General features: G+C 50.8%; 8 protein-coding genes across 8 annotated transcripts; 5 read left to right on the forward strand and 3 right to left on the reverse strand.

The window, feature by feature from the left end:
- Nucleotides 1-219: 219 nt before the first annotated feature.
- Nucleotides 220-3,334, reverse strand: H6S33_003009 (uncharacterized protein; the record flags this gene model as incomplete). The annotated part of the gene is made up of 7 exons (XM_044834352.1): nucleotides 220-489; nucleotides 551-977; nucleotides 1,054-1,793; nucleotides 2,287-2,477; nucleotides 2,555-2,901; nucleotides 2,956-3,056; nucleotides 3,149-3,334. The coding sequence occupies 7 exons, from the start codon at nucleotides 3,332-3,334 to the stop codon at nucleotides 220-222; spliced, it is 2,262 nt and encodes a 753-aa protein (XP_044692216.1).
- A 1,939-nt stretch (nucleotides 3,335-5,273) lies between these two features.
- On the forward strand, nucleotides 5,274-7,061 carry H6S33_003010 (uncharacterized protein; the record flags this gene model as incomplete). Its single annotated transcript, XM_044834353.1, has 9 exons — nucleotides 5,274-5,444; nucleotides 5,577-5,618; nucleotides 5,717-5,730; nucleotides 5,811-5,860; nucleotides 6,006-6,137; nucleotides 6,225-6,243; nucleotides 6,329-6,401; nucleotides 6,500-6,982; nucleotides 7,050-7,061. The coding sequence occupies 9 exons, from the start codon at nucleotides 5,274-5,276 to the stop codon at nucleotides 7,059-7,061; spliced, it is 996 nt and encodes a 331-aa protein (XP_044692217.1).
- A 1,847-nt stretch (nucleotides 7,062-8,908) lies between these two features.
- On the forward strand, nucleotides 8,909-9,541 carry H6S33_003011 (uncharacterized protein; the record flags this gene model as incomplete). The annotated part of the gene is made up of 1 exon (XM_044834354.1): nucleotides 8,909-9,541. The coding sequence occupies one exon, from the start codon at nucleotides 8,909-8,911 to the stop codon at nucleotides 9,539-9,541; it is 633 nt and encodes a 210-aa protein (XP_044692218.1).
- A 408-nt stretch (nucleotides 9,542-9,949) lies between these two features.
- Nucleotides 9,950-11,510, forward strand: H6S33_003012 (uncharacterized protein; the record flags this gene model as incomplete). Its single annotated transcript, XM_044834355.1, has 3 exons — nucleotides 9,950-10,006; nucleotides 10,084-10,301; nucleotides 10,367-11,510. 3 exons carry the CDS (start codon nucleotides 9,950-9,952, stop codon nucleotides 11,508-11,510), a joined length of 1,419 nt encoding a protein of 472 aa, XP_044692219.1.
- An 81-nt stretch (nucleotides 11,511-11,591) lies between these two features.
- H6S33_003013 (uncharacterized protein) lies at nucleotides 11,592-13,421 on the forward strand (the record flags this gene model as incomplete). Its single annotated transcript, XM_044834356.1, has 12 exons — nucleotides 11,592-11,629; nucleotides 11,853-11,952; nucleotides 12,012-12,035; nucleotides 12,248-12,269; nucleotides 12,353-12,391; nucleotides 12,460-12,512; nucleotides 12,570-12,619; nucleotides 12,673-12,679; nucleotides 12,741-12,859; nucleotides 12,924-12,992; nucleotides 13,160-13,168; nucleotides 13,331-13,421. 12 exons carry the CDS (start codon nucleotides 11,592-11,594, stop codon nucleotides 13,419-13,421), a joined length of 621 nt encoding a protein of 206 aa, XP_044692220.1.
- Nucleotides 13,422-15,338: 1,917 nt separating this feature from the next.
- On the reverse strand, nucleotides 15,339-16,417 carry H6S33_003014 (uncharacterized protein; the record flags this gene model as incomplete). Its single annotated transcript, XM_044834358.1, has 4 exons — nucleotides 15,339-15,736; nucleotides 15,801-15,948; nucleotides 16,007-16,060; nucleotides 16,166-16,417. The coding sequence occupies 4 exons, from the start codon at nucleotides 16,415-16,417 to the stop codon at nucleotides 15,339-15,341; spliced, it is 852 nt and encodes a 283-aa protein (XP_044692221.1).
- Nucleotides 16,418-18,772: 2,355 nt separating this feature from the next.
- H6S33_003015 (uncharacterized protein) lies at nucleotides 18,773-19,864 on the reverse strand (the record flags this gene model as incomplete). Its single annotated transcript, XM_044834359.1, has 1 exon — nucleotides 18,773-19,864. The coding sequence occupies one exon, from the start codon at nucleotides 19,862-19,864 to the stop codon at nucleotides 18,773-18,775; it is 1,092 nt and encodes a 363-aa protein (XP_044692222.1).
- Nucleotides 19,865-21,405: 1,541 nt separating this feature from the next.
- Nucleotides 21,406-26,400, forward strand: H6S33_003016 (uncharacterized protein; the record flags this gene model as incomplete). The annotated part of the gene is made up of 9 exons (XM_044834360.1): nucleotides 21,406-21,431; nucleotides 21,495-21,637; nucleotides 21,709-21,926; nucleotides 22,022-24,302; nucleotides 24,376-24,462; nucleotides 24,519-24,579; nucleotides 24,654-24,814; nucleotides 25,249-25,831; nucleotides 26,049-26,400. 9 exons carry the CDS (start codon nucleotides 21,406-21,408, stop codon nucleotides 26,398-26,400), a joined length of 3,912 nt encoding a protein of 1,303 aa, XP_044692223.1.
- Between the last annotated feature and the right edge of the window lie 665 nt (nucleotides 26,401-27,065).

Genomic DNA, 27,065 nt, shown 5'->3' on the forward strand with positions numbered 1-27,065 from the left:
TGGAGTAAAGCTGTCTCATGCGTGCAAGCATGCCTTATCGACGAGAGTGGAGTAGAAAAGAAAGGGGGTAGAAAGATGTAATAAAGAAAACCAAAAGATGTTTGGAAAAAAATGCCCAAAACCCGATACTCCGATGAAAATCAAACAAACACATGGAAATTTTGGTCGACATCGCTCTATCCATGCAATACCTTTCGCTCCCTCGGATCTCCGCATATACTACAATCCGCTAGTACCATCATGTCCCCAAGGGACTTGAGTATTCACGTCCGCCCAGTCCCACTCAAACGTCATCGGCATCTGCCACAAATCCTGCGGTACGAACGGCTGTTGGAACGAGTTACCTGACATTTGCGGCAGGCCTTGTGTATCTAAACCTACATGACCCGCATTTGGAGAAACGGGAAAGGTTGATGCGGGGGTATTCATCTCGTTGAGCCATGAGAGAGGGTTAGAAGGGGAAAAGGCGGTTGGATAATCTCCAAAGAGCTGATTTTTGAGTTAGTGGAATGTTAATAAGGAGGTAATGATCAGGGGAGTGTAAACATACCTGAGAATTTATCTCTGGATTCAATACACTAGTAGGGGGCGACGCAGTCTCGGTCCTTGGTGATGTAGTCTGTGGTATATTTGTTCTAGGGGAACTCGATGCATCGTGCTTGTGTGGGTACGAGACACTATGCCTGGAGTCCTCATTCTTCCTCTTCCTCCTACTGACATTCTCATTCTCCGCCTTGTCTAACACTAGTTTGGCAATTCGATGGAATTCGCCGCAGACTGCAAGCATCCGCTGTACGGATGCAGTGTCTTGCTTGTTGCTATCATCCTCCTTTTGCACAGTCTGTAAAAACTCCACGACCACATTCATAAGTCTCAGATCACTCCTTGCGCGAACATCCTGTGGGTTCTGAAGAACATTGGCGAAGAGGGTTACGAGTGCCGATACGGGATAGTACATGATCAACCTGCATAACATCCTATATGTATAAGTGAATCAAAATTATAACGATATACTCTCTTGCATGAAGACGAGCTAAAAATGGAAACACTTACCATATGCAAGGATAATCCCGTCTGTTAATATACTTAATCAAGTGGATCGACGACCTAGCCGCAGCCACACAGAGCGCTGCACTCGAGAAGACACGTGGATTGAGTGGTCGTGCACTCAGGCCAGCTATGGCGTAATTTGAAAGCCTGCTGGACCAGTAGCCATGATGTATCGACATGCGATGAATTGTTGTGAGACAGTTGTAGTACGCAAAGTGTAACATGACTAGATGAAGCACCAACGGTCCCTGGTTAAGATCAATTTCGCTATCCGGTCTATACTCCAGTGGCACAGACTCCTTCCATTCCTCAAGCTCTTTGTCAAGATCTCCGATGGTATTCAGTAACTCTCCATCAGACTGCCTAGCAGCCTTGGCGGAATAGAGCTGCATATAGACTTTGCTCTCAATGACCGAAAATGTGGCCATAAGTCTAAAGAGGTTACACTTGTCTTTGCCGTTCTTGAGCATGATGTTGCCAATATCATCGGCGGGGTCTTCGTCGGGTAATTCAACGGAGATGTCATCGTCATTGATACACGGTGGACGTCCAGAGCGGAGTGCCATGTCTTTATCAAGGAGATACATGATCCAAAAAACCCGTCGTCGTTGTTCGACCTCGACGGAATTCAATCCAAATGAGTTACCTCTTCGATGCATGCCAATGCTATTCGATATCCGCACTGCTGCAGCAATGAGGAAATAGGAAGGCTGTGGATTGGCAGTCCCCTGCAAGTAAAGAGCCTAAATAAGAAACAGATCACAGTCAATATTATGAAAGATATGCTTCTATCACGCTGACAAGAAAGAGTTTGAACAGTACCATCCCTAATATAGCTTGTATACTGACTAAATCAGTGTTCTTTAAAAGCAATTCAGTAAGAACAGAAGCTGCGTTCTGAAAAAATTGCCATGACTCTTGTACATGGGAGGTAGCAGTATCCTCGTCCGGTAATCCGGGATGTGAAATCTGTATTCGCAACGCAATCGCAAGTACCATATTGAAAGCCGCATACCATCCGGAGTCTTTCGGTGGAGGGGTCTCCGAATAGTGTCGTTCAAATAAAGCATCGAAAGTGGGTTTATGAAAAAGCGGAAAGCAAACATTGAAATACCGGAAAAAATCTAGATGACAGAAGAAGCAATGAGGACGCAATTCCCAAACAACACAGGCAAGTACATTTGAGCGAATTACAAAATAAAAAAAGGTCTCACCTTGTACAAGCACAGATGCTACCTCTTTGGTTGGCAGCTCATTCTCCCCTCGGTGTTCAAACAGAGGGCCGAATATATCCTGCTTCCACATAGACCATTTTGAGTCTGCCGACGTGGCCTCCATGATCATTTGCTGGAAACTCTTGTCACCTGTTTTTTCATTTACCCATTGAATTCCCTTTGGTGAAAATATCGAAAATCCCGATGAGGAACCTTGAATAAGACCTTGGTTAGAAAATCCCTTCAGCCGTCTTAAACACGAAAAATAGCAGCATTTCGGTAGTATATACCAATGAATCGTGTCTCTCCACAATTATTCGTGACTAAAGAACACATCTGATCCGACAAGGCTTCCACTTCATCCTCCTCTTTAGAGATTGCGGGGGAATTTGTAACTGAGTGCATCGAGGACGAGGTCGGAGTCTCCCGCATTGATTCTGACGACGACCTTCCAACAGTGGGTGTACATACAGATCCGTTCTGGCTAGCAGCCTGTTGTTGCTGTACCTGATCTTGTAAACGGCGTTCCAAATCCCCCAGATCCGTCTTCCCATCACCCTCTGGTAACAAACCGGACAACTTGAGGAGAGACTCCATCCTTCCGAGCCGATTTTCTAATCCTTCAATATATTTTGCACTATGTCATATGTCAGCGGTCGAGCTCGAATGAGGAACTCAAGACTTGACCAACCCTTTGGGGGGATTTCTTTTCTTCTCAACCAAGGTAAAGACACATTCTGTTTTGTAGTTCACACAATGTGTACACGACGGTAGTTTACCATCACATTTGATCTATTCCAGAACATAACAATAAGCTTGAGTAATTTAAGGTTTGCCACCATTATCCGATGATGTGGGAGTCTAGGACAAGAGAACATGCGAACTTTTTTCTTCCTACACATATCACAAGCTCTCGCAATCCTCCTGCGTTTCGGATCGGTTCCTCCATCGTCGGACGAAGCGTGTCCGGGATTAAACATAGCGGCGGGGATGGGCGCACCTCCGTTGCCGAGAAAGGTTGGAGAAGTGGTTGGTGACGGGGAGAGATTCACAATGCTGTGAGCAGCCATGAGATTATTATTTTTTTTTTTGCTTCCCTTTCCGTCTGGATGTAAAGTAAGAGTAGTAGAAAATGTTCTATGGGGTGGCGGCGGATAGTGTTAAGGATCTGATCCGATGATGATATGTATGTAAAGAAGACTGGTAACTAATCCGAATAGGAGTGTGATTGATATGTACTGCAATGGCAGCGGCACATGTGAGCGGATACCAAGTACCGTAGCAACAGAAGGAAAGGGAAAAAAAAAAAAAGGAAAAAGACGATAGAGCTTCTTTGGTGTTCTAGTCTGTTTTCGGGGAGAAGATTAGACAAGTGAGTGGGTGGGGGGTGGGAGGTATAGGGCTTTTGATGACTCGGAGATAATTGGAAATAGAGGAATAGAGCACAAAGAGGGTTTTTTAGGGTAGTTCTAAGTTACGTAGGGGGTAGAGGGGAGGAAGGGTACCTGCAAGTGTGATGCAGTTAGGAGTGATTGTAAAGCGGAAGGTTTCCTCGAACGAGGTAAATGCTTGCTCTTTGGCTGGCTGAAAGCTAATGAAGTCACAGGCTCACAATTTACAGGCAAAAAAGTGCAAGTACGGTCCTGACTAATAGTATGTGGGCTAGCAGACTATTGCAGGCTGTTGCAGGCCCTGTCGTGTGAGTCCGGCCCCGGAGCCTCGGAGTCCCTTGTCTGCGCGCGCCGGAACAACTACAATCCCGCCTTTTTTACTCTACCACACCCTGTGATACCTTAGCAAGGAATAAACTGGATCGAATATGCTGATTGAATGGTGACTCGCTAGCAAAGAAAGTTCGGGAGGATGTTTAGAAAAGGCGAGTTAAATAAATCCTATTCCTCTTTTCACTTTACACCTTTCAAGCTTGTCCTTTAAGAAGTTGACACCTCCGCTCCTGGCAGAAACATGCCAAGTCCATGGATTGAGCTTTGACCTGGGACAACCTACAATTGTTACTTAACTCTTTCTCTTTCCCCCAGACTGGGCACTCTACAATTTACAGACCCTCCACTTTCCTCCTGCCATGCCCTCAGCCTCAATTCATAAACACGTTCTCGAGATTAGCTTACGCGTTCAGAATCTCGTTTTCAGGTACTTTGGAACTTACTATTAGCTGCTGCTCGCATGCGGACAGTCTCAGTACAGAGACACTGGTCCCCCCTTTCAATGTTTTAACATTTTGGTAGCACATTTCTGTTCCTGTCCCACACAAGATGCCTACTGCATAAAATCCTGTACCTAGTCACTATCGCTAGATCTATACGGAATGCGATGGAAAACCCGATCAACAACGTCACATATGCACATTAGATATCTAATATGACATTGTTTTAAGCATTTTACGTTACTCCCGCATCTCTACCGCTGCAATAGCATCTCTTTACAGATTGAAAGAGTTGAGTCGTACTGTAGGTACATGTCTCTATTTGTGTGTGTGATGACTCTCATACACTCGTATTATATAACAGTAAGCATGGTCATATGTAGTAAAGTAGGTCCCGCCGCAGTGGCCGCGCAGAAAATCCAGGACGTCGATTGCGATACGCGAGCGAGTGATTTCTTTCGGCCGATTAGGCATCTAGCCTTCGGACGAGAAAAGTTACATGTAGAATAGATAAATATTTGTACATAGCTTAGTCAGTGAAATATTCCCCAGGCAAGCTGTCTGTCTCGTATTCGTTTTCGGCTTCGTCGCCGAATTGACTATTCTCACCGACGGGTGGTTGAGCCCCTCTGGAGTCTGCACTTCTCACCCCTGACAAGCCTCTCGATATCAACCATCAAAAATAGGTGCTGTCTTTCCCGGGTTTCTAGCTTGCTGTCGCGTTTGTTGGTTCCTGAATGCTGCTGTTCCCTCCGGACCTCTCTACCCTTCCCTTTGTGGCATCGAAATACTACTAGATTCCGCCCAACGCTGCAACCAGAACAACTGAACCTAGGTTAAGTACAATGAGCAAACCGTTGACTATCAAGGAGATTTTGGCTCATCCGGCCTTCCCCACGGTCTTGGAGTTCCACGCCCCAGATCGTCAAGGGAATGCACCAGTTGCGATTGACAGGGCTGGCGGTCCGATGGCAATTGCGTATGAAGTCCACGGGACGGGTCCCGTTCATCTTGTGGTACGTCCTCGCAATTATTGTTATTTTTGATGTGATAGCGGGAATGATTAGCGGACTGCGCCCACGTTTGTCTTGTCGATTGTCGTTTATTGGGGTCCTTTAGATCAATTTTGCTGATTGCTTGTCACGTAGTGGATAATGGGGCTAAACGCTCCCAAAATTGCGTGGTATCGTGTAAGAGATTCCTTGATTGGGCAACCAACTTATTTAGATTGAAACGGAACCTTCTCTAACTGTTTCCTTTCCTGGTTGCTTTTTTCTCGCTACTGCAGCAAATAAAATATTTGTAGGTCTTATCTAGGCCTTATTTTTCCTTGTGTCCTTGTGAAACTGTGAGTAACAGTGCTAATATCTTACTACATGTAGTGGACATAAACATGGTAACAAATACACATCATTGGTATTTGATAATCGGGGTCAGTAAAGTAATATTACTATAGCCCTTTGACTCGAGGCTGCAGTTTTCTCCCCGAACAAAGACTGCAGCTGCCGTTGCTTCCTTATGTTAGGAAATAAGATACCTGAGGAACAATTATCTAAAATGGTCAATGCAACCCTCAGGTGTTGGCGACAGCGACAAACCACTTGTCAAATACTCCACCAGTGAAATGGCCAAAGATGTTATCGATATTCTGGACCACATAGGTTGGACCAAGACTCGCCAGCTCCATGTGGTCGGTGTCTCCATGGGAGGTGAGTAGTAAACATTCCTTTCCCATTAATTAGGCCTATCTATCTATATGGAACACGCAAGCTTATTTCTACCCACTACTCTCACAGGGATGATTTCCCAAGAATTGTATGCCTCTTCGTATATTGTGCCCAGAGACCATATCCTCGGGACTGGCTTAAGTATTTGCAATTTAACGAGCAGTGGGGGTTAGGGCGTATCTTATACCACAACGTATCGCCTCTCTCACTCTCCAGAGCACAGCCTCAAGCCTAGTCTCCACACTTGTAAGTCGAGAATATTCCTCGTACGAGGCAATAATACGAAGCTCTTAATTCTCCGTTGAGTCTCTGTGCTGAACTAGTTCCTCAATTCCTCACACTAGCCATGGCTCTCACACATTGCCCGCCGTATCGAGATGATCCGACCTAAACCACTCGTTGAGCGTCTCGAAGCTGCTAAAGCAAATCTCTTTTCGCCCGAATGGCTCCTCGCGCCCGACGAACTTGGTGAATTCTCCACTAACGGCGACCGCTTCGTTGCCGAGGACCTCTGGCGTATGGAGAAGCTGCAGGCTCCTGTCTACGCAGGGACACTTCTTCAAGGGCTTGCTGTGAGCTGGCATTACTTTGGCCCCGAACGACTGAAGGTGCTCGGCGAAAAAATCTCCGATATATTAGTGGCCACGGGAACCAATGATGCATTAATTGAGCATAGGCATTCGGATGTCATTGTACAGGGTATCAAGGGAGGCGTCCAGAAAAGGGTCTTTGAGGGTGTGGGGCATTGTCTGCACTTTGAAGTAGTAAACGAGTATCATCAGATGTTGGAAGAATTTTGGAAGCGCGCGGTTGAGAGGCACCAGAAGGTATGTTACTAGTCCTAAACCTAGGCGAATAATTGTACATATATGGCTAAAATCCCCATTCTTCCAGGTGTCTGCATGAATGTCTAGCCGGCCTTGCATAATCCAGCGCAGTCTGTAGGCGTAAATCATACTTGGTATTTGCAGGAATGTTAAGTCTAAGTATTCTTTCCTTTCAGTTCGTCAACCAGCCTATCCCCACCTCATGGCCATGGTTTTTGTGTTTCTTTTCAGGCCAGCTTCTACCCACATTATATTTAAGCTTACTTGCACTTGTACTGTAATATTGAATTATTCCACTTCCCGCTGCACCCTACCAATGATAGCCCGTCACAACATGGCACTATTTGCCTTGCGTATCGCACTGCACAGTGTGACCTGCATTACTGCAGAAACTGGCTTGCATGACTCATGCGGATTTTTATGAATACGGACTTTCGATTCAATCGCCGTACTATCCCGGAGATATTGTAACACCCGACTTACCTCCACAGTATCTGGTGTTCAAGCCCTGCCTTTTATCTGATCTATAGTTCAGCGACAGGTCATTTTAGAAAATATATCATATGCTCGTATTGGGTAGCTCTGATCAGATAATCTGCTAAGGTAAGGGTGAGGGGGAATATCTACTAGGTATATAGAATACAATGTGTCATCTCGATTGGCATTGAGCAGCCAACGGAGTTAAGATCTGCATGCGCTTGATAGAGAGCAGCTTGACCGACCAATTGGTTTTAGTCATTGCAGCGTTCCCTGAGTCATTTTACCCTGACCAGCGGATCGTTCTGTTTCATAGCATATCACTCGTTCTTTTAAATTGCAATTTATTGCACAGGTAACGATGAATATAAACCCAGAAAAGGCGCTACCGCGTAGTACAGCCTCCGGTAGAATTATTGTGGAAAACAGGGACAACGATCACGCCGAGAACAGAGCGATTCTCCAACGCCACATTTCCGCAATAATTCTACCGGAGGCTGTACGTGACTTTGTGACACACCAAAAGGACACCCTGTTAAGGTTATGGAGACATATGGGATGGAGTACAGTATATATCAAGCTTTGGTAACCGTCACCTGTCATATCTCCTTCTTTCCCATCACATACACTCTGAAGAACACGAGCACACATAGATTTAAATCAAACTAATCGGCATAACCGGTCCAATGGACAGCCTCACAAGAAATCCCTGATCTATTCTCCATTTGACTCTGCGAATGACTGGATTCAGCTCGTATTTGCGCCACTTCTCGGCACTGTGCAAGCTCGCTAATCTAGAAGCCTACGTAAGCGGCCGGCCTTGGAGATACTCCGACTCAGGCCGGTCTGAAAACGTCTTGCAATTACCAGTGGAGGAGTCGCCCTCATATTTTATGACCATACTTTCATCTTAGCAATTCGCCTATCAGTTCCTCATTGATTTATTTCTGTTTGATTCAGGACTGATCCCAGTACATACCTCGGGGCAGCGGCCTCCGACCCCCGAACATGTCTCTCGAGTCCCCTTTAGACTAATTACAGAGTTACGGGATATAATTACTTTAAACAATAGTATTGCAGAATCTGTGGTTTTTGACGATTGAGGCTTTGATACTCATGGTGCTTCGGCGCTAGTGTTAACCTTGGTACCTCTTCCCAAAATGTGGATTCCTTTGGGTCAATGATCGATATTGCAATAATTATGCACTACTTACTTCGACCACAACATTAACTATCGCCACCAATTAGAGCCGGAATATCTGGATCGGAATAACTGAACCACGGAGAATACTAGCACTTTAGCACTGTCCGGCTTCCACTTCAACAAAATGACATCACCACTCAGGTGGTCTGATATATCACTCCTCCTCCGCTGCCTCTACTCCCAAAGCTCACGAAATGCATCGGCTTCGAATCTACTCCTCATTGAGATTCCAAATACTCCGCAAAATGTCCTCTACTGAAACTCAGACTCGAAGCTCAGCCTTCGACGATCTCTACGCAAAGACGCTCTCTTTCAGGCCTCCCCTTCTGCATCCTCCAAAACCACATACGCCCTCACTTGCTGACCCAATTTCCTCTCTCCGTGTGCATCCTGCTCTCGAGGCTGCCCTTCATATCCTCAATTATGACCTCCCATCTGCACACTTCCTCGTGCGTAAAATGCAGTCCTTGCCCGCTGCCGAAGGGATGTTCCTCCACGGGGTGTTGCATCGCATCGAGGGGGATTATGACAATGCTCGGGCATGGTATAAGGACGTGAGCGACACCGAGGTGATGGAGAAGGTATGGGGTAAGGGAGAAGGTGTCAAGGGTGGGAAGGCGGAGAAGTTCATTTCGGAGGTGCAAGACTTGGACCAAAGGCTCAGAAAGGGAGAGAAGGGCGAAGGGGTGGAGAAAGAACAGACGAGACTTGAGAATGAGAGTAAGCGGGAGTTGAAGGGGATTGTGGACTATTGTTTGAACACCATGGGAAGAGGTGTGTGGCAGGATGCAAGAGGCGCTTATGTGGAGAGTAGCGAGAAGATCAAAAAGATGGGACAGGATCAGACGACGGGGCCAGGAGGAATGAGGAAGTTTTAGGATTTGGGGTTTGATGCTCTAATTGAAATAGTATTATGAAAGGTCTGATTTCAATGTAACGCTCGCCTATGGGTTCTACTCATTGGAATGTGGTGTGGTTGGTTTATACGATTGTTTGTAACTACTTACTGTACCTGTGTGCTGTACGCAAAGGTGTGCCATTGGCAGGGACACTCTCACCGGGTTCACTGGTTCGCACTCGTTGTTTTGTTGGCGGTGTCGTGTGTCGTGTCGACGTCACCACCAACCCATTTCTTAACCCACAGCCAAGAGCTAGCTAGCGCACAGGCCACGTGCAAACAACTCTAACACAACGTCTTTCTGGGACCTCTCCATCCCACCGTGTAAATTAATCTTCATTCCGATCAGAATTCTACACGGTAACTTCTTCTTCACCGGATATCTACAATGACAATTCTTGAAATCTCCCAACGAATAGCCTCCCTAACCGATGCTCACCGAGAAGTCAGTCTTCTATCTTGAATTATTGAAACGTGGCATTAGTAGCAATAGCTAACAACAGGTCACCCCCCAAAAAACAGTGCATGCTCCTCATATCCCGACTCTCAAAGCTCGGTGGTACCGGAACTGACGCTGCACGCCTCGAACTATCTAACGTGATCCATCAATCCCTGAAAGACGCCGACCAGGAGCTTGAACTACTCTCAACACAGGTCGACGATGAAATCGGCGACGGCAGCTCGCCGAATACAGCAGCGCTGAACTCAAAGATTCACAAGCTGACGGAGGATATGAAAATGTAAGCTCAACTTAGCAGTGGGGTGAGCGCTGGGAATAAACAGGCCTGATTCAAGGTGATCGTAGTGCACGTCTCCAATACCGAAAGGCCCAACTCGCATCGAAGCGGCTCGCTGAGATGACCGCACAGCGTGAGCGGGAACGGCTACTTAGCGGCGGTGGGTCGGGCCGCTCAACGCCAGAGGGCAAGCGGCGGAACAAGAGCCTGACACAGGCGGACCTGCTGATCGGTGCGTCGACCGATGTCACCACTGCGCTACGGCGTACACATACGTTGTTGCAATCGGAGCTCTCGCGCTCGGCGTTTGCGACGGAAACGCTACATGCATCCACCGCTGCGCTGACAGATTTGTCGTCCCGGTACAGCGCTTTCGATGATATTGTTGCGTCGTCGAGAGTGCTGATTTCAGACTTAATCAAGAAGAACAAAAGTGATAGATGGTACTTTGAACATGCTATCTATATTCTCGTTAGCATTCTTGTTTGGATCTTGATCCGTCGACTCTTGTGGGGACCGATCTATCTGTTCTTTGGCATGCCATTGAGGTTGGCATGGTGGGGCCTATCATGTGTAGCGTGGGTTATTGGGTCGGGCGGTGATGGCGGGGTTGCCGAGATAAGACGGGGGGCCGGGCTTGATGAGAGCGGGTTTGTGGGCGCAACACCGACTGTGGAGGTTAAGGGAATTCCGGAAAGCCTGCTGGTACGAGTACCATCGTCAACGGCATCATCCATGCCGGAAGCTTCTGAGGCCATGCAGGGGTCGACGAGGGAAGAGTCAATGAGAGAGAAGGTCGAGAAGATCATAGATCTTGAGGAAGCTCCATCGGGTAGTATTGGCGATGGAGATGTCCATGATATACCAGAATCAGAGCCACAAAAGGGTGAAATTAATCACGAGGATTCTCTCCCGGAAAGTGTTCAAAAGGAATCGGAGCCGCGGAACATGAAGTCAAGAAGAATGGACTACGAACCAGGAGAAACAGTCGTTGCGCAACCTACCGAGGAACCACCCCACCGAGACAAAAACCCTAAATCGAGGAGAATGGAATATGACCAAGAAGAAGAAAGACGTGCCAATGCACAGGCGGCCGAAGAATCCCAAGGCAAAAACCCTAAATCGCGGATAATGGAGTATGACCCTGTAGTAGATGATAGTTTACGGGAGGAGGCGGGTATTGAAGTTGAGAGGGTTCACGATGAATTATAGACCTTTCATTGATTTTAATTTGTTTTGTTTTTGTTTGAATGTTTATTAGCGTATGCAAATAGCTATATGGGACTTTTTATAATGAAGAATGAAGGAGGAATTGCTACTGGGCGTTCATGGTAATGAACGGTAATCAGTTCATGGGACTTCTCTCGTGGGTAATATTAGCGATTTATTTTTGTCGGCCACGCGGTTTAACGTTTACCGTTCTCGAGCCACTTGGAATCATAAAATTGATATTCTATCTCCCATCAGAGGAGTTACCTGGCCTTCCAGTGAAAAGTATATCTTCCCCGGATGTAATATCCGCTCACTGTACTGTTACATAGTGAATCGTGGCAGGTATAACGGCCTGCGCCGCCTTGGTCTCTTATTTTCGATCCTAGATCCTCTTCAACTTCTGAATAAACCACCGCTCAATCCTCTGGGAACAGCCCATATCGTGAGACTACACGACTTTCTCTATATGTAAACTATAAGTTCTATCCTAAGACTGGCTAGGCCCTCAACTGCACCGGCTTTAAAGTATATTCAACGTTGTGATACCCTACAGCCGTCATAGCGTTGACTATGGACTACATACAATAATAGACCTCAAAAATGGGGCTATATGTGTGAATACCCTCTCGGTACTTGACTTCTTTCACGGGCATAGTCAGTTGATAGAGCCCGCGCTCTTACCACATCGCTTGGTAAACCCTTTTCGGAAAATACTACTAATCAATAATAATTAGTAGCGAAAATCATGCCTGATGAAGTGTATGTCTCGCTTCATGATTTCCCTGTCTCAAGCTATTACTACTGAAAGCCGATGCGTCACTCTGACATATATTAGTACCCAGTCCTAGCTAGAGAGAAGAAAACAGGATTTACGTTTTGCGGCTCGTGACTTCCACCTGTGCTCCTGTTTGAGCTTAAGTTTATGGCTTTTCGAGCTAACCATTCTTAGGTTCCCGTATCTGGCGCTTGTCACAAAAGCTTGATCATCAAGCAGATGAAATCGTAACTCTGGGCGCTGCCATATGGGTTTTATATAAAGGACTATGAGTTAAAAAGCAGAGAAAAGCCTCAAACTTTTATACGAACACGAGGATTTTGTTAATGCTCTGGTTGCGACAACCACTTCAGGCCGGTGAATATGAGCCCCAACCTTAAGTTATAGTAGCACTGCATGCATCCCGACCCCTCAAACAGCTTTTCTCACACAACTGACCGACATGCATTCCGCAGATCCAGCAGTTGGGCATCTTGAGAATGAGTCTCACCTCGGTATCTCGGCACCAAGTCTTGGCCATATCGTATCTGTCTGGTCAAGCAGGGGTCTTTGATAACAGCCGCCACGGCGCGGGGTAATAACTTTAATAACTATGCTTGACGTGACCTGGAATCTGACCTAGAGTCCGAGTGATGAAGTATGAATCGGATATTTCGGATGCGAAAAAACCCGCGGCCTGCAGCCACAATAGGCGAGCCTGAGGTGAGGTACGATCGGTCGATGAGATCTAGATAAAGGGGTAGATAAGAATACTACCGATTGGGGGGGGGGGTGAGGAGTGGGGCTGTGAAGATGTGACTGAAGGACTGAAGTTGAAGTGCCGTGGAGGGGGATTAATGATGTTTGATACACATCCACAGAGCTGAAATGAGAGGATAATAAGGTTGGACCTCTTTCTCTCTTTCTTTTTGACAATCTGGTTAGTAATAGAAAATTCGGGGCCCGAGGCGCCGAGGCTGTGACCTTGAACTCGGTCATACAAACTATCCGACCCTGACCTGTCTTTAAGCCTCGGATTCCGAGAAACTGGGCCTGACAGATGTAGGTACGGGTTTAGGCCGCATTTGAATGAAGAAGGCGGCCGACATGATTTATCATGGCTGACCGGCTTGATATCAAACAACGTCCCCTCATAACGACGCTTGGGCAGCTTATGAATCGACTACATAGCTTATCGCTCTAGAATGCGCTATTATCTACCGTCCAATAGTCTTGCCCGGCTCCTTATGGATTAAATTCCTGAATGTGTTTAGTGTGGATGTTGTTGAAACTCTCGGGATGGCGTGAGGATGTGTGAGTCGCGCAGGAATTTGCTACACTCAAACATTAACGCTATCCAGGTAGCATAATACCGTATATCCATTCAATAAACATAGATTCAGATCTCGTCAAAGCTTCTTCTTCTAAAATAGAATGTTGATCTCGGGGGTGCGGGCACAATCCCTAATAGATGCGCAATATTGCTGGTTTCATAAGTCAGCTACCTGGGTTGCCAGGCGGATCGGTAATAAAGCGGGTATGTATGCTGGTTGGCGGGGGTGGTGAATTGATCCGGCCATTTCTGCACCGCTGCGGCTACAGGGCCAGCCCGACCTCTATCTCTGCTCTAGCCTTGAAGCCTCAATACCTGTAAATGCCTTGCATGGCCGTCAGGCATAGTTCTGCTTTGGCCACATGCTCAGCTACTCTACCTATTCTCCGGCTACATACATGCAGCAAATGGATACACCCTAGCACCAGAAGTAGAGGAGCGGAAGCCATGAGCGGGCATGTGCCACGACCAGAAGTGGGTGCCTCGTCTAAAAGGTCAAACAGGGATGAGAATGGATTGTGTGAACGTTATGGTGAACGAAAGTACCCTTGGTGGAATAGTTGCTACGACGCCAAGCCATGAGTGTGGTGGACAACATCGAACCAAACGAAAACCAAACGAAAAACCAAAGGAAACGGCCTTCAAGATCATGGCGAAGCTAGATGGAGTAACAAAAGACGGGATTTATTCCCCCTTTCCCCTACGCCTCATCTAAGGCTACACAAATTCTTTACACTTTCCCAGTCCCTATTCTAAGCATCGAGTGATATCTTATGAATATAAGTGCAAAAAATAGAGCTGTCGAAAGGAGTCTCTTTATTCGTCATAATCAACGCAGATAATCTAAACATTTAGATACTCTAACAAATACTTCGATTAGAGGAATACACCGGGAACCAAAAAATAGGTAAACGCTTCGACATGCTCATCCGCCTCTAGTCGTGTTAAGCTCATTAACCTTAATCCGATCAAGTCAAGTCTAGACTTCTATAATACGTTATACAATATAAATTTAAAATCGGGAGCCGGTTGTAGGATGTTCTTTTACCTTGTGATCTAGAAGCAATCATTCTTACTCAATTTTGAGCACTTCAATGGCTTATTCAAGCCTCTAAACTGGACTAGCTAGTAGGTTTACATGTACTGTACCCAAGCCACCCTTATCAGATCAAGCGGTTCAGAAGACCCGGAAAGACAACATTGACAGCTGTATCACCAGATGGGACAGGCCTGTTATCGGCCGATATCTGGAATCATCCGGTTAGTACAGCATCTCGCCCGGTAGAGCTAGATATTCCATACACGTGAATGTATGTATGTATGTGCAGCTACTGTTACTCTGTAATAAGGTCTGACAGTCCCCCTGAGTGACACGGTGCAACTTGGTTACTTATTCGGGCCAGCGGTACAGCATAGAACTGAAGAAATAGCAATCTCGCCCACTTTTTAGACCTTGCAACTGCCATAAAAACAAGCACGAAGCTCTCATTTACCCGTGGACTCACTTATACTTTCAATTCGTAGCTACCAGTCAATGAGCGGGCTTATTCACTCGGTTTTATTTCTACCCTTGATTAAAATAGGGACATCTGGTTTATTATTCATTCCCCATCTAATGGCATTAAATACCACACAAATCGCAAGTCATTATCCAGTCCTCTAACTCGACCTATCCATTACCAAATAATTAACCCCACTAACCCATCATTACCTCTAATGCCTACATCAATATCAATCTATTCTACTTCCCCAACCCCAACCTCGCCACCCACTCCTCAAGCCCAATAACACCCCATTTACTCTCCCTCCCCAGCAGCCCCGTCCACGCCAGTATACCCTGACTCGCCGTCGCTCTCACCACCGCGCCCGCACCCGCCAGTCCCGCGGCCCTCACATAGTCGACACCGAGCAGTATCCTCAGCGCCTCGACGTTATTGACGACGACCGCCCAGCCAACGGATTTGGCCGCGGCAGGAACGTCGTATTCCCAGATGACCATGAGGATGGGGAAGAGCTTTGTGCACGAGGAGACGAGCAGTGCGGTCGAGACGGAGTTGGGGCGCGTGAAGCCGAAGAGGAAGCGGGAGAGGAGGCGGATGGTGAGGTGGAAGAGGAGCGATTCGGTTAGGCAGAGGAGTACTGTTGTGTGTTAGCTTGTGTTGTGCGCTGAGTTACTTGGTAAGGTGGAGGAGGGGGGCGGTACGGAAAAACATGTATTGGACTACAATTGGCTGTTTTGTGAGGATGCCGAAGGTGTTGAATGGGTCTTGGGGAATCTCTTTCTCGATGCGCGCCCACGTCAAGTACACGTCAAAGAGGAGTAGCAGTATTCCAAGTCGTATTATGGACGGCTATGAGTATTTAGCATTGTACTTCTTTCTGCACTGCATTGTAGATAGCGCTACATACTTCGAACTTGTCGTCCTGCCGGCCGAGACGGTTGAACAGCAGATGTCTATATACCTACATACACCTCCGCCATCAGCTCTCTCCTATCCCTATCCCTATCCCGCCCACGCAGACATCCCCCCACCAAACACAAACACATCCCCCGAGTATCATTCATACCTGCGGCTTAATCAACACCAGATCAATAAACAGCACGACAAAGTCATGCTCAACATACTTGTCGGCGAAGCGCTTGCAGCGCGGACACTGCGTGAGGCGGACCCCGCGCCCCAGGGACCGATCGTCGGCGGAGGAGTAGGCCGTGTAGAGCGACTGCACGGGGTACGAGCATTCTATGCAGATGTACAGGTTCTTTGTGGGCGTCGCTGGTGGTGCCGGCGCTGTTGTTGCGGTGCTGCTGGTGGTCGCCATTGTATGAGATGTGGTCGGATTAGAGTTGGCGGGAAGTGCCGTGGCTAAGGGGGGGAAAAGATGGGTGGTGAAAGACGGTAAGCTGCAGACTATGCGGATTGGGTTGGTCTAGCCGGACGATCCACGTGGGTGCCGAGAACCCTGGCTGTCAATGATTGTCGTAACCTGTGCTGGAAATGGGGGAAGTGTGACGCGGTGGTGACCGGAGTGGTTGGCTGGGGCGGATGGAGGAATCAGGGGAGACACCAGGCTCAGGTTTTAAGCCGGTTCTCGAAGGTATCTCGAAGCACAGAGATTCGGGATATGCGGACGCCACGAGACTATTCAGTAGCAGTAACGTGTCCTGAATTTTAGTGATGTCGATAGTTGACCGCAGGGTCTTAGAAGTGTGTACCAAAGTAAAAGAGGTGTCTGGAAAAGCATTTTAACTTGAATCAAATCGGTTGACAGTGAGGGAATGAGTGAGGAGAAGCTTGTTTGTTTTGAGGGTCATCGAGCCTAAGGAAACATTTAAAGAGCAAGTCCAGCTAGGACAGATAACTCAAGATGAAAACCAACTAGATGTTGGTGACGTTAATTTCCCTCACCTAAAGTAGTATACACATATCACGAAGCAACGGTGTCTATAATCCTAACCTATACGCACATGTAGATTCTCACTAGAATTCAATGGTCATCATGATCGTCAGTCAGTACAGGCAGATATCACCGACCATCAACCTCTGCCCGGCCCCGACCCATAAATATCACATCTCCGAGAGCTACAAGTAGCTAGTTCTTCGAGAAATAGGTAAATTTCATATATAAAAACAGCATTGAACAAAGCAAATGAATAAGTCCCCTCAAGCGAAAACTGCGTGAGGTCGAGCTATGTAGCCCGATGCTATCGGGAACCCTTGCGCCGATCCCACAAAGCTACAAATGCGCCTTACACTCCATCTTATAGAGCGAATTAACTCTCGGCATTGACCGCAAGGACGTACCGGTAGCTTCACGAAACCAACCCCCTCGGCCACCTGTCGGTAACTGGTGCCGTTCCACGACCTATACCTACCACCGACCAGTTCTTCAGACTTACCCACCCTAACTCGCATTCTATGCCCCACGAGCCTGTCATAGCCTTCGGGTTGCGTACAATAAAATGAATTAACAACAAATATGCTTCACGAACCCAAGCTCTCAGAGCGAGTGACAGCCCATGACCCCAATACCAATACCCTATTACCCACACACCCACCATTATCCCCACAAGTGACACCCCGTGACATGCCTCCCCCGCTCCCCTATACCCAACATCACAGACAGCATGAGTTACAGAAAAACGGTCGCGCGGAATACTATGTTAGGGCCCAGCCATTGGTTCTGGTTGATAGCTACGAGTACATACATAGCTATTGATTGAAACCCGCCAGTTTATGGGGTAGGTGTAGTAGCAGGACTCTGTTTGTAAGTACTAAGTAATGTGAGAGGTGCCGGCTACTATCGAGACTACGTGGTAGTAGTCGTGGGGGTTTTTTTTTTGGGGGGGGGGGTTGATAAAAACACAATTGATCACATATTACAGCGACCACACGCCGCGCCGGCCGTTCATACCAGTAGGCCACCTCCACACACCCAGCCCTAACCTTACGACCCCGCTCCCCCCTCCCCAAAGCCGCTGCCGCCCTGCAAACCCCGCAGTGCGAGTGACGCACCATGACCCACCTCAAGCAAGCAAGCAGCAAGCAAGTAAGCAAGCCACACAGACGCATCATTGGCCCCGAGTAACGTTTCATGCCACGTCTCGCTGCGTCGCATATGGAGATATGGCGGCGCGTTATTGGATGCGAGACCTACTACCTGCCTTGGGGTTACATATATCGATACACCTAGGTAGCTATGGAGCTATGGGGAGGTTGGGGAAGAGAAAAATCGTTTATCATTTTTTGCATGCTTGCTGTTAGATATGTATGTAAGTACAGATACAGCGCGTTAATAGTACAGAGATTTAAGACGAAAGCTAGAAGAAGAAAAAGGAAGCCAAAAGTGTAGTAGTAGTAGTAGTAGTAGTAGTAATAGTAGTATAGTAGGAAGCCAAAGAGAAGTGAATAAAGATCATTAAAAAAAAAAAAAACAGACCGCTCCATAAAACCGTGACAAGAGGAGGAAAGAAGAAAAAAGTCATCAAAAGCGCAAAGGAAAGGAAAAGGAAAAGGAACGACAAACTCGCGCCTGCTAAATCTACAGCCCTTCGAGTCCCTAGCCCGGCCCACAGCTAGAAGGAAGCCCCACGGGAAAAACAGAACCGCCCAGAAGAAGAAGAAGTCCCACACACGCACCAAACCGAACACAGAAGCAGAAGAAGAGTAAAAAAGCTTATGAGATGCCATTAACCCTCTTCTTCGCGATCCGCATCTTCTTATCCACCTTATCCACATCCTGGTCCATGTTCGCCAGCATGCGGTTCTGCACCTCAATCTCCGACCCAATAGCCATTCCAATCTCCTTCATCCTCGTGACATTGCCCAGCAGGCCCTCCACGGCCTTGTCCTGCTCACGCATATACTGGTCGTTCAGCAGCACAAGCCCACTATTGTCCAGCTCCCGCGTCTTATCCGTCTCCGGCAGCGGCGCACCCAACACCCTTCCGCCGCCCACTCTCGGCCGGCCGCCCGCGCCCATGAACAGCGCTCCACGGTCGCTCTCGGCCGCGGGCGGCGTTGACATCGCCCGCTTACTCGCCATCGAGTTTGCGAGCGACTCCAGCCCATCGCGCTCCTTGCGCGCGGCCGCAACGAGGTCCCGGCGGCGGCGGATCTCGCCGTCGAGCAGCTCGCCGCCCCCCTCCTTGTTGCTGCCCATGCGGCCGTCCTTGAGGGCTGCGTCGAGCGTAGCGATCAGCGTCGAGGAGCGCACGAGGCAGCGCTTGGCGCCCGCCGAGGCCTCGTATTGGTCGTTTGCGCTGACGGCCTGGTCGCGCTTGGCCAGGAACATGCGGGCGTCGTGGAGGAGCGTTTTGACCTCGCGGTGGGTGTCGAGCCAGTGGGCGGGGTCGGTGATGGGGTGGTTGGGGGAGGTGGGGGAGGCGAGGGAGGTGCTGCTGCTGTTGGGGGACCAGTTGCTGGGCAGGGTGAGGAAGGTGCGCCATGGCGGGGAGGAGCGCCAGCGTTCGTCGGGGGTGGTGAGGATGGCGTTGAGGTAGGCTTCGAGCGCGGCGCGGCGGTTCTCCGTGAGGGCGGGGTTGGAGATTGTGCGTGTGAAGTAGGATTTTGGGGGCGGGTTGAGGGGCGGGGGGGACCCGACGGTGGAGGTGAGCTGCGAGTGCAAGGTGAGGAAGTCGTTGTACCGCTTGGGGACGGTAAGGGTGCGGAGGGGGAGGCGGAGGTTGATGTGGTAGAGGGTGTGGGGCTTGCCGGGGGAGGTGGCGAGGGAGGTTGTGGGAATCGAGAGCTGGAGGGAGGGAGACATTGTGCGTCTGGAGTGAGGTGAGGTGGGAGTAGTGCTGGGGGGTCAGGCACGCGGTGAGTGGTGAGGCGTGGGTGAGACTGTGAGACCAAGGGCGAGCCTGTCAGTGAGTGAATGCTGGGGGTATTGTAGACTGTAGAAGTAGTAGATGTAGACCGACGTATGACAGGGGTGCAAGTGAAGGTTTCGTTATCCCCACTCCGGGTATATGTAGATGATATGATGTCGAGAGAGAGGGAGGATAGAAGGAAGGGGGAGAAGGAGGGAAGGGAAGGGAAGGGAAGGATGATGGAAGGAAAGAAGGGAGGAAGGAAGGAAGGAAGGAAGTTACGTGCGGATTCCGTAGTGATCGACGTTGGGGGAAAGGTTGGGAAAGATGGCTGGTTGGGCGAGAGTGAGTGTGTGATTACTCGAGATGAGATCAGCTGTCTGGGTGGTGGAGTCGTTCTTGGTACCGGGCGGGCTGGGGATCCTGGTGTGTGAGTGTGTGTGTGTGAGTGTCTTGGTTTTTGGGTGGAACTGGATCTCTGGGACTCTTGAAACTGGAGAGAGATTGGAGAATGGAGATCGGAACTGGAGAAACTGGAGAGAGAGAGAGAGAGAGAGAGAGAGGTGTTTCCCTGTAATGCTGGGTTTTATAATCCTGTCGAGGAGGAGGAGGAGGAGGTTAGGAGCATTCTATTCAGACAATGGAACTGTCAGCGAGAGAGATACCGAGATCCAGGCTCGCACTCTCAATCTATCACTCGTCCGTTATCTTCCACGGCCGACGGGTTCTCGCTCTGCATGGCGATTCTACCGCTTTATCCTCTGCTTTCTGCTGCTGTTCTCTCTTGATTGTATCATATCCTCTCTCTCCTCTCTCCCAGATTGCTTATTCCCCGCTGTGAGACGACTGCTGTGTGCCCATTGGCTCTCCTTCCTCCTGCGCGTATCGTCACTTTCGCTCACTCGGCTCTGCTGCCTCTCACCCGCGTCCTTGCTCGCTCGCTCGCTCACACGCCCACCGGTGTGTGGCTCCCGCACGTGGCGCATGTGGTGAAGGCCGCCACAAATAGAGCTCTCCCTTCCGGCTGACAGGACTCGTCGGGCAGGCTAGTCCTGTCCTGGCCCGCCAGCCAGGGTTGATCCCTGCCCGTACAGCAGACTACGCAGCTGCCCTGTTCCTGTCTGTACCACGCTGGAGCGAGACTGCTGCTCGGAATATCTGTCTGCTCTGCTTCTCTGCCCTCACGATATACTCGACTCGAGAAGGATCGACTACAACAACTCCCCCTTCTATTCACTCTCTCACACCCTCGACACCTCGACGGTTTCTTCTAGAGTGCTCTCCCTGCCTGCCTACATCATACCTGCAAACCCTGTGAGCTTCAGAAAGAGACATCTCTCCTATTCGCCCCATACGTCTACAGCACTCCCCACTACCATACTATAGCTAGCAAACCGAGTACCCAGCTCTCTACCTCCCACGATCTCCCCTGAACACCACAGACTTCACAAATACACACACATACACCTCTCGTGGTGCCCAGCCAGCACCTACGATGCTAAACAGGCCGATTTCACTAATGTATGTTTCCTCTCCCACCACCACCCCGGTCAAGGGCCCCAGCCAGTACTAACAGCAGACCAGACCTGTCACTCTCCGCGAAGCCGCCCTCGACTCCCCCACCTTCCGCGGTACCGTCGTCCACTATGCCGAGCAAGTCACACTCGTCGAGGCCTGGCTCGAGGAGTACATCAAGGCAACATCCCGTCTCAGCGCCGGCGTCAGCGGTATGTTCGATTCTTACCCCCGGGAGTGTCGGGATTTTTTGCAGAAAAAGCTAATCTTACAAAATAAATAGCACTCGAGGGCCTAATCAATACATACATCACCGCCGGAAACCCTGTCGGACTTTCGGAGAGCATGATGGACCACGACTACACCCTCTTGGCACTAACGCGGTACGCTGAGGGGTCAAAGAGCTTCTGGGGCGCGGTCATGGCGGGCGCACAGAAGACGGAGGCAAGCGTCGTGGAACCGCTGCTGGCATTCCAGAAGCGGGATCTAAAGACTTTCAAGGTACTTGCACCCCTAACCCTACCCATCACTAATACTATTACTACTATAGGCTAGCTATATAGAAAGTTGTCTTTACAGTCATTGACATGCCACAGGAAATCCGACGCACCCTTGAAACTACGCAAAGCCGATACGACCTACTTCTGAGCCGCTACTCCGCCCAAAGCAAAACGAAGGAACCGTCATCCCTCCGTGAAGACGCATTCCAGGTCTACGAGGCCCGGAAGCTCTACATCCGCAGCTGCCTCGACTTCTGTGTGGCCGCACCAACGTTCCGTGCGGCGCTCGACAGAGTCCTTGTCAAGATCTTCTCGGACCAGTCGCGCGAGCAGCTACGCATTCGCCGCGACGGGACCTCGATGGAGCGCCATGCGGCGGAGATCGACCGTGTGCGTGCATGGTCGGAAGGCATGGAGGCCTCCGAGCAGATTTTCCGGAAGGAGCTCGTCGGCGCGCGCAAAGAGCTCGAGGATCGAGCGAAGCGTGACTGGCAGCCCGCGAGGGATCTCGAGGAGTATGCGGTGAGCACGGTGCCGTATCTGACGAGCCGGCCGAATGTGCCGGAGGAGAAGGAGGGCGAGAAGACGCCCAGCGTCAAGCAGGGCTGGCTGTTTATGAGGGTTTTGGCGGGGAAGCCGGGGGCGAGGACATCATGGATCCGGCGGTGGTTCTTTGTGAAGGATGGCGTGTTTGGATGGCTTGTGCAGGGCTTCAAGGATGGCGCCATGGAGGAGAGCGAGAAGATCGGTGTCCTCCTGTGCAATATCAAGCCGGCATTCCAGGAGGAGCGGAGGTTCTGCTTCGAGGTCAAGACGAAGGATACCACTGTGCTGCTGCAGGCAGAGACGCAGATGGAGCTGATGCAGTGGCTGGCGGTGTTTGAACAGGCGAAGCGGACGGCGGTCGAGAATGCTACGAGTACAAGTAACACTCAGGCCTTCTCGATCATTCCCCCGTCTGCAGCAATCCCGGCGGCGGAGCCAGCATATATCACAAAGGGACACGACGGGACAACGGCATCGGCCGCAGTATCAACAAATAAAGACAGCCACACCCTCGGCGCCTTGCATCTTCCCCGGCACCTCCATGTCCGCCGCAACGATGATGACGACATGCGCTTGATCGCGGCCAATACCATGCCCGCCGACACCACCACCCGCGCAACCTCAATCGACATCTCCAGCTCGGATGCCACCCCCATCCCGTCCAACACCCGCGAGAAGATCGCTCAGAAACTCGACATTGGCCGCAAGCCTGCCACCAACGATCGCTCGCTCAGCCCGTCCCCCAGCCCCGCCACTCCCCTCCAAGCTGTCTCCGGCGCCGGTTTCAGCGCCCTCATCTCCGCATCACACAACGCCCTCCCCTTCCACCCCTCCGGCGACACCACCCGCTTCGGCGACACCACCACGACCCTCGCCCCAACCACCCTCGCAAACACCCCCGCCCCCGTAATGCTCTCCAAGGCCGCGGCCGTGACCTCAGGCCCCGCAATGAACCCCAACCACCCCGCCGACCTCTTCAAGGGCCACCGCAAGACCCAGTCCCTCGACACCGACATCGGGCTGTCGCACGCACACGGGGGCTCCGGCGCCGCGCCCTTAGAGGGCACATACCCGCCGTCGTACCCGACCGAGCTCGTCGCGCAGGACGCCCACTTCCGCACTCTGTTCCCGATGCGCGGCGGCGACGAAATCGTGCTCCTCGTCTTCCGCGCGACCTGGACCGCCAGCGCAACACAGGAGCTGCCCGGACGATGCTACGTCACGGCGAAGCGAGTCTACTTCTACAGCCACTATCTAGGCCTGGTGTTCACGAGCGTGGTCTCGCTGACGCACATCACGGAGGTGACGGCGTCGCCGGGGCGCGACTGCGACCACCTCTTCCTGCACCTGCACCCGGACCCCGACGACAAAGAGAGCGTGCTCGAAGACACAGGCGAGGACGAGCGCGTCGTCGTCAAGGTCTTCCTAGAGCCCGTGCGCCTGCTCCAGCGGCGGCTGCTCTTCCTTGTGAAGGCGCGCCACGAGGAGGCCGAGGGCGGGGACAAGCTGGGCAACGCGGAGGCGCTCACGGCGCTGCTGAAGCTCGAGAAGGAGGAGGAGGAGGAGCACCGCGGGGCGGATACGGAGAGCTGGGAGGACCTCGGCGAGGAGAAGGTCGAGACGCATGTGACGCAGAGGGGAATCGATGGAAGGGTCAAGGAGGTGACGAGGGTCAGGCTGCCCGCAATGCCGATCGATTATAGGCCCAGGGGCATGGCGCGCGTGTCGTTTGAGAGGGAGTTTGATGTGTCGCCGAAGGCGCTGTTTCATGTTATGTTTGGGGACCGGAGTTGGGTGTGGCAGAGGCTGTATTTTGAGAGGAGGGCGCAACGTAGGTTTTCCGTTTCTCTTCTTTTCTTGGGGGTTGAGTGGGGATGTGGTGCTAATATGAGGGGGGGGTGTAGATATTCAACAGAGTCCGTGGAGATCCTCGGGGACGGGGCAGACGCGGAGGGAGTTTGGGTATGAGATTGACTACAACGGGCTGATTGGTATGGTTTCCTTCCTTCGTTTACGATTACAGACTTACAAACTGACGTGACTACAGGCGGGCGGAAGAAGAGCAGAGTAAACGACTACCAGACCATTGAGCTACAAGACGACCACCTGTTTGTCCTCCCCGTCCTCCCTAGTCTAGTTATCAATGTGAAGGTTTACTAATGGCTGGGATTGGGGAAAAAAGGGTCTACGTAGTCGCGGATCGCAAAACACCATGGCATCTCCCGCACCGCGAGCGCTTTATGCTCGTGACGAAGATTGTCATCTCACACGTGGCAAAGAGCAAGTGTAAGCTCTCGATCTGGACGGCCGTCGAGTGGTCCAATGCGCCGGCAATTTCAAAAGGTGAGTTTTTTTTTGTGTTGTTGGTCCCTAGTTCCCCAGCGTAGATGAACACTAGCAAATCCGGAATATGTATATCGGTCACGTGGATGGGGGCCAATGATGGCAATGTCAACTTTCTGCCACCATGCACGTGAGCGGTATACCTATCCGGGGTTGTTGGTAAGGAAGGCTCTGCGAGCTCCATTTTCTAGTAACGTGATTGGTTTGAGAGAGGGGGGGGGGTGGGGCTGCCAATCGGGTTTGCTGGAAAATGGAGTTGGCCCTGTCTGCGGGTAGGTAGAGCAAGCTCGATATCTCTTGTAGTCTGGTTGGTGGATGCGGGGATTAGACACCAATCAGGGTACTGGAAATTGGGAGCTCGCTCTACATGGCGCAGAAGATCATGCAGTATCCCTATTAGGCGTACGGGTTTATAACGTTTCGTGCTCCAACAGGCATTATCCAGCGCCAGGCCCTCGACGACCTCGACCTCGACGCACTGGACCTCGGCGACATCGTCGCAGACCAAGTGCGGAAACTAGGCACCAACGAGGGCCGCACCAAGACAGCCGTGCGGCTATTTGGCGACGTAGGGGGCGAGCAGCCAACCGACGAGGCCTTCATCCCACCCGGCGGAGGCCCGGGCCCGCTCGCATCGGAGTTGGACCCCAGAGCCCCCAAGCTCCCCATCAAGCAGCGCCGCCTCACGCGCATGATGGCCGAGACGGCGCTCTCGTTCCTCGAGAGCGCGGCCAGCAGCGTCATCATGTGGACGGCCGCGGGCGTTGGCAAGGCCTGGGAGGTGGTGACGGCGCAGCGCGTCATCCTGCTGGTGCTGCTGGCGAGCGTGGTGTGGAATGCGGTTGTGGGCCGCGGCGCGGTCGTCAGTTACTGGAATGAGAAGAGGGCCGCGAGGTGGCTGGATGAGGTCGGCGTCGCGCCGAATGGGATCATGAGTAGGGCCGTGTATCTGAGGGATCTGGAGGAGGTTGCGAGTAATGGGACGATGAGCTGGGTGGTGGACGGGGAGAGCCAATGGTTAGTACTACATCCTTCCTTCCTTTCCTTCCCCTTTTCCCTTCCCGTCATTTGAGGTCGCTGCCACATCCCGCACCGTTGGGTTGGTCGCGGGAGACATTCCCAGATCATCCCCGATCCCCTCCCTCCCGCCCTCCCTTCCTCACGGCATCGGAGCAGCGGGAGCGGCAGCACGAACCCTAACGAGCATCCACACTAACACCCACGCCTCAAACAGTCATACAGCCTTCCGCAGCCTGTCCGAAAGCACTGACATGGACGCGCCCGCCACCACCGCCGCCCTCGGCTTCTCGTCGCCCTCGACGCGCGCCACCGCGCGCCGGCTGCGCCAGGGCCGCCAGCACCTCGGCTCGTACCGCCACGACCTCCTCGTCGCGATGCGCGTCGTGAATACCCTTGAGCGCGAGCTGCTCTGGGGCGAGTGGAGCAACTGGGTGAAGGAGGAGCTGGGGCGGTGTGCACAGGCGAGGGAGATGCTGGAGGGGCAGGTGGAGGGCGAGGAGGTGGCGTGGCTGGTCGAGTATTGTGGCAGTTGTGAGAAGGAGGGGAGGGTGGCGTTGATTTCATAGGGGGATAGTACTGGATATCCTGTTTGTTTTGTTTGTTTTGCTAGTGTGTGCGTGTGAGCGGTCTTTTTTTTTATTTTTTTGTCACTTGTGCATGTGTGCGTGTGTAGCATTTCCTGTGTTTTTTTTTTCTTTATTTTCTGTGTGGTTTTGTTTAACTTGTTGGGTTGTAATAATAGATTTGTATCTAACTACATATATGGGCAAAAGGAAAGGGGAAAGGGAAGGGCGTTGGTGACAATAAACATCTTTAGCTTTGCGTCATGCCACATCACTCGCTGGATGCTACATGTGTGGAACGGGTTAGAAGGGCTTGGCATTGACATTGGTCTTGGAGGGCCGGTGGTTATGTCACCTAACCCTATCCCAGAGGGTAAGAAACAGACAGCTGCACATACTTGGCATAAGTGCAAACGCACATCACGAGATTCGCCAATTTGGCGCTGGTGAGAAATGTGCTATGTAGGTGAGCAGCCTCACAGGCAGGCAACTCAATCGCAAGCGCAGTGGCTTAACTGCGAGTGAGAGAGTGCAGAATGAATCGGGCGAGCGCCTGGTATTTTCGGGAGTGCGATTTGCAATCGTGCGGTTTTGTTTTTTTGTTTTCAAAAAGCTGCACAAGCGCAACCACGATTTCAACAACCGCTCATGTCGCCATTGCGATTGCG

The sequence above is a fragment of the Morchella sextelata genome (assembly GCF_020137385.1).
Source record: "Morchella sextelata strain SCLS chromosome Unknown scls_14, whole genome shotgun sequence".
In the NCBI taxonomy this organism is placed as follows: Eukaryota; Fungi; Ascomycota; class Pezizomycetes; order Pezizales; family Morchellaceae; genus Morchella; species Morchella sextelata.